Source organism: Meriones unguiculatus, chromosome X, assembly GCF_030254825.1.
Source record: "Meriones unguiculatus strain TT.TT164.6M chromosome X, Bangor_MerUng_6.1, whole genome shotgun sequence".
In the NCBI taxonomy this organism is placed as follows: domain Eukaryota; kingdom Metazoa; phylum Chordata; class Mammalia; order Rodentia; family Muridae; genus Meriones; species Meriones unguiculatus.
In genome coordinates, this window is record NC_083369.1 from 14,634,151 (window position 1) to 14,651,552 (window position 17,402).

Consider the following 17,402-nt stretch of genomic DNA (forward strand, 5'->3'; position numbering starts at 1 on the left):
GACCCCAACTTTTGTTGTTACTTCATAACTATAATTTAGTTACTGTTATGAATTCTAATGTGTATAATATACATATATATATATACACACATATAAATGTGTGTATACACACACACACACACACACATATATATACAGCTTATGTTTTCTGATGGCCCTAGGTTACCCCTGTGAAGGTGTCATTTGACCCCCAAAAGGGTGGTGACTCACATGTTAAAGTGTGCAATATAGTAGTTATTACTTCCATGCTGTCAAAGTTTAGGATCAAATTCAGACCTCAAGGGCTTTTTTCTGCATTAGATTGAAAAGAGCAGATTTCAGCCCAGGCCTGCCTTAATCTAGTGCTAGTGCATAATCTTTCTACCACTTCCATTTAAAACAATCTTCAAGAAGGAACACTTGAATTATTTTCAAGTCTTGCACTCCTTTCAAGTGCTGGGGCATCTCTGAAAGTATATACATGAAATGAATGTTATTTACAGCTAACATTTTTGGAAATGCGAGTATTTATGTTTACCACAGTCTGCTGTAAACTCATCAATCCTCTATGTCCTCCCAGCCTTTTTATCCCCTATCCCCATTTAAATATTCACTTACCAACTAGATGGCAATAACTTGACCAAATCTGCTTGTTGAGTTGCATATTTCTGTGTTTCAGAGGACACTCTGACAACTTCCCCACTTTGACTTTCTTAATTGTTGTCAGTAATGGCCATTTTAGTACTAAGATCAATCAGTAATGTAAGTAAACTCTGAGGCTTGGACCTTTTTTTATGGTGCTAATTTTATTTGTTCTCTCCTCAGCCTGGAAGTTGTAGAGTTATGGAAGGGTAGTCTTTCTGAAACATTTTAATAGACATCTGCAAACGATCTCATTTTACAGTTTATTGGTTAACTACTTCAGCTTAAGTGTTTTAAAGTGACCGTCAGTTTAAAATCTTCGAGGACTTTGTCAATTTAAAATCTTCAAGATTTGATGTTCTATAGGGGAAATTATGTGCACTAGAAATGGAATGAGCGTCATTGTTTCCTACCTTCACAAGCCCCTTTCCTCAAAGCAATGTAAAAGAACTCTTAAAAATCTTTAAAATTCCTTTTCTTATTTAGACTGTTAGAAAAAATAGGATGTCTTCTCCTTCTGCCAGTTACGTTAGACTTTTTAGGGAACTTAGCATGAATGTTCATTGCATAACAGCTTTTGTGATAGGCACTATAAACATTGTGAACTGGGCTAAGGCTTTCTATTTGATAGACACATTTCTTTTAGTTCATAATATCGCCCCCTCCTGTTTTTATGTACTAAAATTCAACAAGTAATTTGATTGTTGACACCTGGCCCTTTTACTACTATCCCTTGGTCCTTATACAAGTACTAAAAAGCTTGATAAAGTATGTACCAGCAATGTTGGCTTTATCTGAACTGAAGTCTTGCACTTCACTTGCACATTTAATATGTGTAATTGGTTTTTTAAATGAAATCATTCTAGGTACAGTGATTGTACAACCAGAGCCAGTGCTGAATGAAGACAAAGATGATTTTAAAGGGCCTGAATTTAGAAGCAGAAGTAAAATGAAAACTGAAAATCTCAAAAAACGCGGAGGTAAATACAAGTGAAACTGAAACATGAAGTTTAAATTGCTGTCTATGACCATTATTGGAAAATCTGATATGCTTACTAAAAATACCTCCACTTTTCTGCCCATTGTTTATTAAAAGCACTACCTAAAAAGAACTTCAGTTTCTCTTTGCGCTCTGAAGCAGAAAAGGTTAAAGTCTATTTAAAAACAAAACAAAACAAAACAAAACAAAACAAAAAAACACCTTTGCCTTCAGTGGCTACTAAATTATTGCAAGAAATTTAGTACTTCCTCTCCACATACTGTTCTAGAGTACATATATGCCTGAAAAGCATGAGTGTGCCATCCAGTCGAAGCAGTTTCCAAGTTGTGCCTAAATTTGCCTGTGGCCGGTGGGTAGCGTCATATACTCTCAGAGCAATACTATGCACAGTGTTAGAGCACTGCATGAGGTATTGCTTGGGATACTTAATAAAAATCTCAGTCCCTTCATTCATGGCAAGTTAGAATTTCTGGAGGATGTCAAGAATATGTCCTAGTTTGTTCTTCACGGGCACCACAGTTATATTGGAATACTATGTAGAAGAGTTGGGCGCTAGAGTTAATGCCTCCTTCCATCTGTCAGTTGCTTTACTCTTTGTTTTTCCTCATATACACAGCCATATTGTCTAGCCAAGTATCAAAAGAGCATCAGGAGAATTTAGTTAGAAATCTCTTACAGTTGAGTTTGTGTCCCACTCTTTTGTGTCTGATTTTTAAATAGTGCCAATATGTAATTTTGGGTCAGAATCTGGAATTATAACAGGAATGAATCTCTCAAAAGTAGAACATGACACTAAAATTTCCAAGTAGAAGCATTACGGAAGTGTCCCTCTAATATTGTTTATAAAATATCCCTCTAATATTGTTTATAATTATAAAATTATATTGAAATTCTTGAAGAAATTTTTAGGTTTTAATGGCATGATTATCCTGATAGAAGTAGTAAAATATTTTCTGTATTTAAATATCAATTTTTTAAATACTTTGGTAGCTTGCAGGTGAAATCAAGGGATTGTTGTTTAGTCCTTTGTCCACAAGAGGGTGTTCAACCCATTTTGAGCATAAAGATGATATTCTGAGATTCTTCAAATTCTTAGTAGGGAGGCTGCTATTTTAACAACTTAGGTCAACAAAGCTAAGGTGCTGTTCTTCAACCTTAATCATCACATAGAAAGTAATGGTAAGGATCAGTAACAGGCTATTCTTTTGTTCATTCATCCTGTAGTAAAGATAAATAACCGTGTACAACAATGTATTAAGACTAATTTTTGTTGGTGTCTTTTGGGAAGAGACTCTAGAGCAGTCAGAGTCTGCAATGTGGATACAGCTTGAAGGTAGAATAAAAGAAGGAACCAGTGTTGCTTGGGAGGGACATCCTAGTGCCATTTTGTATGCTGCTGGGGCTTGGGTCTAGCTGACACATCGCAGGAATTTTTATTTGATACTTTTTGTTAAGAGTACCAGTATCATGGTTAAGGCTCTGTGTATTTTTGTCATGATATGGTAGTGCCTAAACATTTCATGTTTATTTGTATTTCTGATTTGCATGTCTAAGTTGTCAGAAATCTTGAAGTATAACTTTTTTTTAATACATTCTTTTTTTTTAATTTATTTAATTTTCATTTTATGTGCGTTAGTGTGAAGGTGTCAGATCCCTTGGAATTTGTATTACAGACAGTTGTGAGCTGCCATGTGGGTGCTGGGAGTTGAACCCGGGTCCTTTGGAAGAGCAGACAGTGCTCTTAACCACTGAGCCATCTCTCCAGCCCCGAAGTATAACTTTTAAGAGTACTAATATGTATGTATATTTGTGAATAAAGTAGTGGTTTGAGATCAAGGATGGCTATAGTTAGTTTTCACACATTTTAGCAGATTATTTCCATTTGTAAAACTGCAAGGAATTAAAACTTTATATATCAAATACTCTTAAATTAATATGGAGCAAAATTGTGGCACACAAGGAAGGAAGCAAAAGTACATTAAAGGATCAATCATGGCCTGTTTTGATATACTTTGCTCAGTTAAATTGTTTAAAATATTACACAATTTTTGTACATGGCAAAAATAATTTTATTTTTCTTAAAACCACTAAAATATTTTGAGCTAATAAATGAAAGTGCCTCTTTTACATTTGCACAGTTACACTCTAAGATACTTTATAATTAAAAACAAAACTTAAACTGACAGGCACAGAAACAAGTACTTAAGTAAAGTAACATTTCAACATTTTACCGTATTTGCTTCAGATCTCACTTAAATAACATACTGACTCAGTCCTACTCTCATCCATTTTCCCTTCTTCTACCCCACAGGTAATGATTATCTTAAAGTTTTATGCATGTGCTTGCATACGCATGGTTTTCTATAACTATTTGTGAATTGAAGACATTTTTCATTTTAAAAAAGTATAAAAAATAGTATGTACTTTATATGCTTCGGGAGCATTAATTTTGAAATTTATCCATGGTAATAAATGCATGGGTTTAGCCTCACTGCTCCATATGATGTTGGAGTATAATGGATTGCTATGTCTTCCCAAATAAGGAGTGTTTATTCTCATGATTTCCTTTGCACAAGTCAGAAAAAAAAACTCTCCAAAGGACTACCAAGTTTAAAAAATATATTAATGTGTAATATGTACACAAGAGCACATGATGGTTAATGAATAGAATTTAACAGATGAGTTTTCAACTGTAGCTTTTGTTTATCTTCTATATCTTAAATCATTAAAATGAACAAGTACATAATATGTTTATGTTAAAAATATAACATTACAAGTATCTAAGATGGAAACTATTGATATAGGACACTGTAATTTCATGTAAAATATAAGCATATATAGTAAATTCTCTTTCAAAAAGTGTGATTGTCTCCTTAAACCTTAAAATTCTTAAAACACCTATAAATACAGTATTATTTGGGTTCAAAGTGCTTTGGACCTTAAAACTAACAAAAATACATAATGTAGGATTAAATAGTGAGAAATATACATGAGGTTTTATCTTTGATTTAGAAGTAGAGACAGTCACTCATGTCCATTTGCCTCTTCATTTTTGAGTGCACACATTTGCACTGATTTACTTTGAAGGATAGTCTTATGTGATTTGGATCAAGGTCTTGATTTCATATCAAGAATATCTGTAAAAATTGTCTTAAGAGATTTAAATTTAGTGTTTAGAGGTGGGAATTGCTGTATATTGTCTGACTCTGAGTCTGTTTCTTAACTTTGTGTCTCTATTTCCCACCCCCCTCCTGCTCCCTCTTTTCTTTCTTGAGACAGGGCATCACTATGTAGGTCAGGTTAGACTCAAATTCCTGGGCTCAAGTGATCCTCTTGTCTCAGCCACCCAAGTTGCTGGGATTCCAGGTCTGTGCCTGTGTTTTTGTTTTTGTTATTTTTCTTTTTAAAGATTCTTCTAATGATTAGATTCTCAGATTGAGAACCGCCTTGGCATAACTAGGCATTATGAAGAAAGCAGCGGGGAGCAGAGAGAAGGCTCAGTGGTTAAAAGCACTAGAGTGAAGAGATGGCTGAGTGGTTAAAAGCACTGGCTGATCTTCCAGAGGACCTAAAAACAATTACCAGTACTCATGTGGTTCACAACCATATTTAACTCCCGTTTCAAGGGATTTGATATCCTCTTCAGATGTAGTACTGGCAAAACTCCTATGCACATAAAAAAAATAATAGAAAATTTATAAGAAATAATGAGGCAGGTGAAGTTTTCTCTTATAAGTAAATATAAAATAGAGCTCACCTGTCCCACCCTCTCAGACATTCTGCTTGCTGCAACTATATCTTATTTGCATTTGTTATAATATCATATTTACAAATAGTAGACATTATTTATTGATAAGAAACAGGTTGTCAAACAAACAAGGAAGGTAATTGGTGGTTAATAATGTTGAAGCAAATGTTGGGAGTTGGTAACACCAAAAATTACCCAGTTTGTGTATACCATATTATTAGAATCTGTGCAAACAATTGTATTTAAGAAGCCAAACCTTTATAGCATGTCTAACTTAACTGCAGAATTGAAAAAGAATCTTTACTCCCTTTGCCATTTGCTTTTCCTTTCCCTAAGAAGTGATACTGAATTTGTTTGCAAGGCAATAACAAAGTTCTTTAATCTGGGTGTAGTGGTGTGTGCATATAATCCCAGCATTGGGGAGATTGAGGCAGGTGGGGTGCTGTGAATTCGAGAGCAGCATGGGCTAAATTTCAAGTTCCTGACCAGCCAGGGCTACATAGCAAGAACCTGTCTCAAAGTACAAAGAACTTTTGAATTTCGTTTTAAGGATTTCTTTTTGGTGTCCCTTTAGGTTATGTCAGCTTGTAATAAGAGGGTTTTACATCTGTATGATGAATGTAGTTAGCATTTATGTCTCAGAATCTGTCAAGTTTGTTACGGTCTTTTAAAGGTCAATAAAATTAACCTTTTTAACCTGTGTCCAAATGTCATTTTCCCAAGGATAATGAAATACGTTATTTCTACTATAAAGGTTACAAAATTCTGGCTAAGGCAAATCTCTCTTTTTCTGTGAGTGTAAATATGATACGAGTAATGATCACTCTTTCCTCCTAGAAGACGGACTTCATGGGATCGTGAGTTGCACAGCTTGTGGACAACAGGTCAATCATTTTCAAAAAGATTCCATTTATAGACATCCTTCACTGAAAGTTCTTATTTGTAAGGTATGTAAAGATTTGGCAATAAGGCTTTACCCTTTGGAGGGCTCACAGTGTGTTAGGAACACAGATATGTAGGCATCCTGAAAATGGCCATTATGTTAAAGATAGTGTACTTGGGCATATAGGAAGCGTGTGTTATTAGAACTTACAAATTGATACCTAAAATATGAAAAAGAATTAGATTGGTTGTGTGGGATTCGTTTAGCATGTTCTAGATGCCTGGCATAGTATTCGGAGGTGGGAAGGTAAAGGGAAGCATGTCTTTTAGAACCTGCAATAGCCAACCAGATAGTAGTGGTGCACACCTTTAATCCCCACACTGGTGAGGCAAAGGCAGGTGGATCTCCAAGTTTGAGGCCAGACTGCTCTACAGAGTAGGTTCAAAGACAGCCAAGGATGCCCAGAGAAACGCTGCCTCAAAACAAAACAAAAAACCTGCAGTTCCCTGTGTGGGCAAATGTGTGGTTTATAACTTTCTGTTTTGTATATCCTGCTTCTCTAAATATCCATATCAAACAGGATTTAACATGACTAGAAAAGAAAAGATTTTACATTGTTTCATATATGTTAATTACAGCTTTCACATTCTTGGTGCACCTTTTGTTTATTAGGAAGGGCCCTGGATTCAATTTCAGATGTCCATGATAGGAAGGTTACAGGATCTCTAGCTTATGTTGCATTAAGAGTAATTTTGTGTTAACTTGTTTTCCAATAGAAAGCCATTATCTTCAGCCAGGAAAGGTGGTGCACACTTTAATCCGAACACTTAGGAGGCAGAGGCACCTGGTTCTCTATGGATTCTAGCCCAGACTGTTTTACATAGTGAGTTCCAGGACAGGCAGAGGTCCACAGCAAAACCCTGTCTCCAAAAAATAAAATTAAAAGCTCTGCCTTTGAAATACAGAGGCAGGCCATGTTTTCCTAGGTGTTTTCTTTTTCTTTCTTTCTTTTTTTTTTTTGGCATGACTATTTGATAGATTTTGACCTCCTTAACTCTGCTAAGCTTCATTTTGTCCCTTGCAAGTTTTTCCTTTTCTTGAATTTATTTGACCTAGAGGCCTATCAGAGTACCTGTTGTATACTATTCAGTTTTAAGTTCTGACAGTCAAATCTTTTATCACTGGGGATCCCTACTTGCTCTCTTCACCACCCCCTTTCTGTATGTATGTATGTATGTATGTATGTATGTATGTATGTATGACTGCTGTTTTCCATAAGGCCTATGTGTTGAGTACTGACATTTCACTAATAACATAGAACATTTCCTTTTCCCAGTCCCACTGGAACAGAATTATGTTAATGAGACTTGTATTTGAATAATTGCTTTGCCTTTTACCCAGTTATTAGATACTGTATATTATTTAGTTGTTACTGAACCTCAGATTTCTCTATGACGAGGCCTCCCACCTTACATAGTACATATTTTGAGATTTAAAAATAATGTTAATTGTTTAGTTGACTATTAAACATATTAAACAGCATAAACACACATTTTTTGTAGAAATTTGATAGCTAGTTGTATGAGATTAGAAATGTGATTATTAAATAAATAGTCTTTGTATACTTTTATGCAAAGAGTAGTGGTTGTTGATAACAAGTGAAAGCCATTTCAAGGAATCAGTTTCTTGAACTAGTCCTATGTTTAGAAAATAATTACTATTGGGTAGTACAATGTTTTTGCTTTTGCTACTGAAAACATGCACATGTCTTTTAATGTTTTAATAACCTCAAAATTTGTGATGTGTATATTTTGAATAAATTTCACCTTGTCTTTTTTTTTTTTTCAATAGAACTGTTTTAAGTATTATATGAGTGACGATATTAGCCGTGACTCAGATGGAATGGATGAACAATGTAGGTAGGTAATAAATTCTCATTTACTATTCATTGCTATCTACTTGGGGATTAATTATCAACTTTGTTAGGTATATCTTTTCTCCTGACTTCCAAGACAGGGTTTCTCTGTGTAACATCCCTGTCCTAGAATTCACTTTGTAGACAAGGCTAACTTCGAACTCATAGATCTGCCTGTCTCTGCTTGCCAAGTGCTGTCATTTAAAGGTGTGCATCACCACTCCTGATTTGGTAGAGTCATCTTTTTTTAATATTTCTTCTTTTAATTTTTATTAATTACACTTTATTCACTTTGTATCCCCCCATAAACGCCTCCCTCATCTCCTCCCAATCCCACGTTCCCTCCCCCTTCTCCACTCATACCCCTCCCCAAGTCCACTGATAGGGGAGGTCTTCCTCTCCTTTCTGATCCTAGTCTTATCATGTCTCATCAGGACTGGCTGCATTGTCTTCCTCTGTGGCTGGGTAAGGCTGCTTCCCCATCAGGGGGAGGTGATGTAAGAGCAGGCCAATCAGATCATGTCAGAGACAGCCCCTGTTCCCATTACTCTGGAACCCACTTGGACACTGAATTGTCATGGGCTACATCTGTGCAGGGGTTCCAGGTTATCTCCATGCATGGTACTTAGAGTCATCTTTTAAAATTACTTTTTAAATCATGTGTCTTTATGCACATGTGTCTTTATATGATTATGTGCAATTGTGTGCAGTTAGCCTGAGAAACTCGAGGTGGAGTTCCAGGCAGTTGTAAGCTGCTTGATATGGGTACTAGGAACCAACCTTTGTTCCTCTGCAAAAAGCACTATGTTCTCTTAATTTCCGAGCTGTCTGTCTGGCCCTAGATAGATCATTTGTAGTGTTAGCATTGCTATATTTAGTTGCTTGTATTTTCCCATAAAAACTTGTTTGTTGTCTAGTTTTAAATTTTTGATCTAAATTGCAGGTGATCTAAATTGCTACTTAAATGCTGGTAGGAAAATTTAAATTCTTTTATCAGCAAAGACATTAAAATTACTATCACTGGAAATAACATTTTAATCCTTAAACCATTTCAGATGGTGTGCAGAAGGTGGGAACTTGATTTGTTGCGACTTTTGCCATAATGCCTTCTGTAAGAAATGCATCCTACGCAACCTTGGTCGAAAGGAGTTATCTACAATAATGGATGAAAACAATCAATGGTATTGCTACATTTGTCAGCCAGAGCCTCTATTGGACTTGGTCACTGCATGTAATAGTGTATTTGAGAACTTAGAACAATTGTTGCAACAAAATAAGAAGAAGATTAAAGTTGACAGTGAAAAGACTAGTAAAGTATATGACCAAACATTCAAATTTTCCCCAAAGAAGAATAGTTCCAGTTGTAATGGAGAAGAAAAGAAACTAGATGAATCATGTTCTGGATCTGTAATCTGCACTTACTCAGCACTAACTGTGCCCAAAGAGATGATTAAGAAGACAAAAAAACTGATTGAGACTACATCCAACATGAACTCCAGTTACGTTAAGTTTCTAAAGCAGGCAGCAGATAATTCAGAAATGAGTCCTGCTATGAAGTTACGTCAGCTTAAGGCTTTTAAGTCTGTGTTGGCTGATATCAAGAAGGCTCACTTTGCATTAGAAGAAGATTTGAATTCAGAGATACAAGCTTTGGATGCTGTATACAAAGAAAAAAATACCAAAGAGCTCAAAATCACAGATGCTAAGTCTGAAACAAAAGTGCGAAAGGGGGAAAAATCATGCAATCCAGAAAAGAAAAATTTTTTAAAGTTCGATGGTAGGTCATCAGTAAAGATCATAGATGGTGAGCACATCCCACGAGAAGAGCACAAAGCACATAAAAGTTATAGTGGTGAACATAAAGGTTCAGGTAGGAAAGATGGACCTCAGTATGAACCCACCAACACAGCTGAAGACTTAGACATGGATATTGTGTCTGTTCCTTCCTCAGTTCCAGAAGACATTTTTGAGAGTCTTGAGTCTGCTATGGAAATTCAGAGTTCAGCTGACTATCAAGGAGATGGCAACAGTTGCACTGAGCCAGAACTAGAGAGCTCATCTGTAAAATTAAACACTTCTTCAAAAGACATCAGAGGAAGTATTAAGCCAAAAGTTACATCGAAAGTACGAAAAGAATTATTTGTTAAACTCACTCCAGTTTCCCTTTCTAATTCCCCAATTAAAGGTATTGATCATCAGGAAGTTTCACAAGAGAAGGATGGACGTAAAAGTTCTGGGGTGGCCCCCAGCTCAGAGAAAAGTGGCCCCCGAGAGAAAAGCAGTGATAATGAACATTCAGTTGAAAATGATGTTGCATCACTTTTAGAAGAATCTGATCTTCGAAGATCCCCACGTGTAAAAACTACACCTTTGAGGCGACAGACAGAAGCCAGCCCTGCAATATCAAATTCAGATGACGAAAGTAATGAAACTGTTAAGGAGAAACAAAAGCTGTCCGTTCCAATTAGAAAAAAGGATAAGCGAAATTCTGACTGTGCTGTTGGTAACCCTAAAACTCATAAGGTGCCCAAAGCTAAGCAACCAAGCATTGGGGGTCAAAATTCAGATTCTGATGAAATGCTAGCAGTCATCAAAGAGGTAAGCCAGATAAGTCACAGTTCTTCTTCAGATACTGATATTAATGAAATACAGATAAATCATAAAAGTCAAACAGGGAAAGATGATAATGGAAAAAGGAAACGGAAAAATTCTACTTCTGGCTCAGATTTTGATATTAAAAAAGGAAAACCAACTGAAACCTCTATTATCTCAAAAAAGAAACGCCAGAACTACTCAGAATCCTTTAACTATGACTCAGAGTTAGAGAGAGAGATAAAAATCATGAGCAGACTTGGGGCTGCCAAAAAAAGTGTTTTAGATAAAAAAGAACATGACTTTTCTGAAGATGAAAAACAAAACAAAAAACTAGTGGATAATGAAGGGCACAGAAGGGTGAAGGCTATACAAGAAGGATTGTCTGGTGATGACACTGAAGGCAAACAGGGAGAGAATTTCTCTGCAGCAGAAGATTCAGTCAAGAAGGGCAAGAGTGGAGTGGAATTGAGAGAGGAGATGCTTTGTAAGTGGCAGCAGCCAAGTGTTTCCTCTGATGGTGCTGAAAAGCCTTCAGGGAATGAGGAGAACGCAAATTCTCCTGAAGACAAAAGAGCTGCTAAAACTAAAGAAAAGAGTAAACATCTGAGAACTAGAACAGGGCGAAAAGTGAGGAGTGGTTCCTCTGATGGTACTGATACATTTCCAAGGAAAGAGCTGAGTGATGATTCTTCTGAAGGTGAAAAAAAGCAGAGCAGACAGGAAACTGTAGCAAAAGGAAAGAAAAATATGGACTTAAAGGAAGAAACAGTTAAGAGAGAGCAACAGTATGAGTCTTCATCTGATGGTACTGAGAAATTGACTAAAGGAGAAGAAATTGGTCATTTCCCTAAAGGCATAAAGCAAAATAAGAATGACACAATTGTTGGAGAGAAGAAAGGCAAAAAATGGAAAGAGAAATTGTCTGAAAAGAAGGAAGAATTATCTGATAGTGTTGATAAATTGCCAGGAAAAGGAGATAGTTGTGACTCTTCAGAAGATAAGAAGAACAAGAATAGAGTGTCTCAGAGAGAGAAGAAAAAATTCAGCTTGTCTGGAAAGAGTTCAGGGAAGAGGCCAGAGTGCTCATCATCCGACACAGAGAAATGTTCCTTGAAAGGAGAGCGCTGTGACTCTACAGATAAGAGACTGAAAAGAACGGAATTGAGAGAAAGAAGAAATTTAAATTCGAAGAGAAACACCAAGGGAATAAAGGCTGGCTCTTCGTCTTCTGAGGCTGAGGGAAGTTCAGAAGATAATAAAAAGCAGAAGAAACAAAGAACTTCAGCCAAAAAGAAGACAGGCAATGGGAAAGAGAAAAAAAGAAACTCCTTGAGATCCAGTACTAAAAGGAAGCAAGCAGACATTACTTCTTCATCTTCTGACATAGGAGATGATGATCAGAATTCTGCAGGTGAGGAAAGCGGTGATGAACAGAAAATAAAACCTGTGACTGAAAATTTAGTGCTGCCTTCACACTCTGGATTTTGTCAATCTTCAGGTATGCAAGAATAAATTTCAACTTTAGACTTTGTAATCTGTCCTCCTCTTGGATAATCATGCTGTTTAATTTTTCTTGAGGTGAAATTCAGAGTTACGGTTGAGGACAAGTCCATTTTTAATTTATTTAGACATTTACTGTAGCTGTTTCTCTATTTATTTGAACTTCATCACTGGAGGACATTACAAGTATTGTCAGTATTCTTTGTCAGGTATACCAAATTGTAGGGTTAACATCAGAACTACTTTGCCAGTGTTTAATGTGTTTCTCTGCAACAATGTCCAGTAGTTTTTAAAGGAAAACCAAGTTGATGCTGTTATCAAACCTGAAGTATCCCAAGAAGCCAAGTTTGGCTATCTGTTGACCAACTAAAACAGCCAAATTTATAGTAAAAAATCAAAATATATTTATTCACTGTTGCCACATTGTGAAGAGTGATAGAGATTCAGTGAACTCTGCCCCCACCTAGCAATGTTTTATATTATCAAGTGAGATTAAAGTTTGTAGAGGGCCAGGGGTTTCTACATGACTATTCTTGTTCAAGGCCAGGTCCCACTGTTGACTCATCAATTAGGTTTCAATCAGTCTTATCCTACAAAGAGTTTCTGTTTTGGTTTGTTTGTTTTTAAAATAGGAAATGCTTCACGATTTTGGGTATGCATGTGTATGTGATTCTTGTGCAGGGGTGACGCTAATTTTCTCTGTGTCATTCTAATTTGAGTGTATGTGCACCTGTGCGCCTGCATAGTGCTTTCATAAGTTCTTAGAACTGTAGAACTTCCTTTCCTAGAGAAAAGTTATTCCTTTGCCTAGCTCCAGGCTACAGGCTTTCTTTTTCTCCTAGCATTAGATTCTAGGGGAATTGGAGATTCCTGAAAAATTATAATTTCTTGAGATCTAGTGTTCAGTAGTCAGCTTGAGGGCACAAATGTCTCCATTTTATTCTGGTGGACTGATTATAATGTCAGTAGTATATTAGGTATTTATTTGTGGAGTGGTGGTGAGTGCTTGATATTGGTATAACATGGCATATAAAAGTTTTTTTAAACATTAACCTAAGGTTTACTTATTTATTACTTATTTATTTACTTATTCATTATATATATATATATATATGAATGAATGTTCATATATATGAACATTCATTCATATGTATAAAAAATATAAGTGCTCTGTCTATATGTATACCTGCATACCAGAAGAGGGTATTAGATCCCACTATAGATGGCTGTAAGCCACCATGTGGTTGCTGGGAATTAAGCCATTACTCCAGCTTCCATATAAGTTTTGATTGCTTTATTATGAGAATTTTTTTGGTTGTTTTGAGACAGGATTTCTTTTTGTAGCCCTGGCTCTCCTGGACTTGTTTTGTAGACTAGGTGACCTCATGGTGATCTGTGCCCCTCTGTCTCCTCAGTGCTGGGATTAAAGGTGTGAGTCACCACCACCTGGGTCCTTGAATTTTTTTAAAAGATGGGCTCATATCTACAAAGCTGGCCTTGAATTCAGTCTAACCAAGTAAATGAGGGTGGACAATTCCCACGTTCTTATAGTCACCATATCTGGCTCTCTGAAGGATTTCAGTTTATTTTGGTAATAGGTAGTGAGCAATCCTAGGGTCTTGTGTACACTAGACAAATATTTTAACACTGAAATTTATTTTATTTACTCCTGTTCTTCACCAACTAGTATCTAATGATATGAACAGATGTTTTGCTTTAAAAAACATTATCAAAGGGAGAAAGCAATCCTCTGTTTACCCCACCCTGATGAATTAGACCTGGAACAATTTCTCCTTAATACCAAGGAAAATAATTTTTAGTATTTAATTTTATTACAACTTCAAGAAAATCATTTGAATAGTGTATATCTATTGGTTAATTGTGTTTTTTAAATTAGTCAAAACACTGTCAGTTAACTAAGAATACTTAGAATTATTAAATATATAAGTAGTATACATAGGTTTCATAGAAAACTGTTTTCAGCATTGACAAAATAAAAATTTTCCTTTTATTCCACATGAGTTTCTTATGTATCCCAACTTAAAAAAAAAAAAGGATTATTACATGTACAATGTTCCGCCTGCATGTATGCCTGTATGCCAGAAGAGGGCACCAGATCTCATTATAGATGGTTGTGAGCCACCATGTGGTTGCTGGGAATTGAACTCAGGACTTCTGGAAGAGCAACCAATGTACTTAATCTCTGAGCCATCTCTCCAGCCCTATTCCAACTTATTTTTTTAAAGATTTATTTATTTTATTATATATACAAAGTTCTGCCTGCATGTACATCTGAACACACATCAGATCTCATTATAGATGGTTGTGAGCCACCATGCGGTTGCTGGGAATTGAACTCGGGACCTCAGGAAAAGCAAGCAGTGCTCTTAACCCCTGTGCCATCTCTCCAGCCCTCAACTTTTTTTTTTTAAATGGAACTAACTTCAATCTTGTTTTTGGAAAAAAAAATACCTTTTAACTTATGAGCATTTAATAAAGCTGTTCTGGAGAGGTTTCATGTGATGCCACAATGTTTCCACTATGAAATGTGCTCACACTCAGAGGAATTAACACTTCAGATCAGGTTTTCCTGTCAAATGAGGTTTTTTGTTTTTGTTTCTTTCCAACTCAGAACTGTGGATTAAAAATTGTGGATTTGAATTAAAAATGAATCTAGGAGTTGGAGAGATGGACTAGAGTTCAATTTCAGGGGACCCACATTGGGTAGATCACAGACATCTGTAACTCCAGCTGCAGAAGATCCAAGTTCTCTGGCCTTTATGGGCATTTGCACACACAGTGCACATACTCGTACAATACACACATGCACAAAATTTAAGAAACACCAAGATATAATAGTTACTTTGAAAGAAAATGTTTTCTTTATCAGGTTAGTTGGGAAAACCCTATTAAAGATTCAAATTAGTTTAGAAAAACCCTATTAAAGTTGCTGTTATCTTATCACTATATGGAGTGTTACTGTTAGCAAATCATGGGTAACTGATTTGATCTTAAACACTCTTACGATTGACTTCTGTGATTAGATGGGTTTTCTGATGAAATATGTATGTATATTTAAGTAAAAAAAATTTTCCTAATATTTTCATTTCTTAAAAAGTTATCTCTCTTGAGTTTAAATAACATGTTCAGTGTGTGTGTGTGTGTGTGTGTGTGTGTGTGTGTGTGTGTGTAGGGGGAGGTGAGGGTTTGAGTCTTGATCCAGATCTGTGTCTGGCATGTTGGATAGTGGCCAGGGACTCTTATGTGTAGTAAGCAAGAGCTATACCACTGAGCTACATTCTTAGTGATTTGACATATGTTAAACATTCTGTTTTTCTCTTTTTATTAGTTCATGGGTGTTTACTTACATGTATGTCTGTACCACATGGGTGCCTAGTGTTCTTACGGGCTAGAAGGCTTCGTATCCCTTGTACCTGGTGTTACAGAAGTTTGTATGTAAGCCCCTAAGTGGGTACTAGGAGTCAAACTCGGGTCCTCTGCAAGAGCAGTGAGAGTATCAAGTGCCCTTAACTGCTGAACCACAGCTCTATTTTCATCATTCATTCATTCATTCATTTATCTTTTATGTTGTATAAGTCAATGTCTTGCTATGTAGTTCTGGCTGATCTGAAACTATGTACGCTAGAGCAACCTCAAACTTGTAGTAGTAATCTTCCTGCCTCTGCTTTCTGAATACAAAGGTCATGAGTTTGTGCCACTGTGGCCAACAGAAAATTTCCGTTTTCTGTTTGGAAGTTATTAATACTTTGTTTAATAAGTAATACTATTCATTAGGCCATAGAAGATGGCAACATATAGTAAACACAGAATAAATGTATTTTCCAATAATCTCATCATTCAGGACTGCTCTAGTCATTGTGTTCCATTTTGGCTAATACAACTTTGACATGAAGGATCAGTGGGTTTTATATCCAAAGAAGCTTGTCATTTACTCAGATGATAATCCTTCAACAGTTTGACGAACGAAACCTTATCGCTTATGAATTGCTTAGCAACAAGTAGAGTACGTGGGATGAAAAATGGAAGATAAGTTTGTTAGGGAATTTATTCCATCAACAACTGGGCTTTGTCAATAGAAATGTGTAAATAGACTAGAATGTAAAAGGTCTTGAAGATAAACCCTATGCACAGAATAGTTTTTTGAGGGCAAACTTAGGTATGAGCCAATATAAAACAAACAAACAAACAAACAAACAAAAAACTTTGCTTAAGAATTTACTTGCATTAAGAGCACTGTCTGCTCTTCCAAAGGTCCTGAGTTCAATTCCCAGCAACCACATAGTGGCTCACAACCATCTATACTGGGATCTAATGCCCTCTTCTGGCCTGCAGGTACATGCAGATAGAGCACTCATATATAAAATAAATAAATGTTTAAAAAAGAAGGAAAACAAAGCAAAAATACTAAAAAAAAAAAAAAAAAAAGAAAGAAAAAAGAATTTACTTGCATGCTGGAGAGATGGCTCAGAGGTTAAGAGCACTGGCTCCTCTTCCAGAGGTCTTGAGTTCAATTCCTAGCAACCACATGGTGGCTTACAGTCTCCTATAATGACATCTGTGCCCTCTTCTGGTGTGCAGATGTACATGCAGACAGAACATTATATACATAACAAATATCTTTAAAAAATAATTACATGCATGATCAACATAATACAAGTATGTGTTCTTTTCCTAAGTCCAATTTTATTTTAGGTGACAAATTTAGCACGTTGTTAAAAATGCCCCTTCTCTTAATGAGCTTAGAAGATTCCAATTTATTAAAACCATATTTCATTTTCTTAGAAATTGGGACTTGAGCATGGCATGAACAAAAAAGATGAATGGCATGGTTCTAGGAGGTTATAGTCTAATGCATGGTAGATTTACTGATTATTTCAGAGCCCTTCTTTTGGAGAGGACCTGAGTTTGGTACCCAGTCACTACCCATGTCTCCCAATTCTAAGGAAAATAAAAATAATCTTTAAAAATAGCTTCTTGTGGACATGGTGGCTCATTCATGTAATCCTAGCACTTGAGAAGATGAGGCAGATAAGATGCTATGAGGCAGAGGGCAGCCTAACTACATAGTAAGCTCCAGGGGAGCCTAAGCCACAGAATGAGACCTTGACTTTTAAAAGCC

The 17,402-nt window shown here is 36.1% G+C and overlaps 1 protein-coding gene and 1 non-coding gene across 9 annotated transcripts in view; one reads left to right on the forward strand and one right to left on the reverse strand.

Moving 5' to 3' along the window:
- Window positions 1-17,402, forward strand: part of Atrx (ATRX chromatin remodeler) — a 156,253-nt gene that overhangs the window by 50,869 nt on the left and 87,982 nt on the right. For 5 of the 8 annotated variants that reach the window (XM_060374619.1, XM_060374622.1, XM_060374620.1 and 2 more), the window contains 4 exons: window positions 1,488-1,601; window positions 6,207-6,316; window positions 8,104-8,171; window positions 9,223-12,260. In XM_060374619.1, coding sequence (XP_060230602.1) covers window positions 1,488-1,601; window positions 6,207-6,316; window positions 8,104-8,171; window positions 9,223-12,260 — 3,330 coding nt within the window. The remainder of the gene's footprint in view (window positions 1-1,487; window positions 1,602-6,206; window positions 6,317-8,103; window positions 8,172-9,222; window positions 12,261-17,402) is intronic. The other 3 variants (XM_060374617.1, XM_060374618.1, XM_060374621.1) reach the window with 3 other exon arrangements.
- On the reverse strand, window positions 12,896-13,000 carry LOC132650198 (U6 spliceosomal RNA). The gene has a single exon (XR_009588585.1). It is a non-coding gene; the product is annotated as a U6 spliceosomal RNA (small nuclear RNA).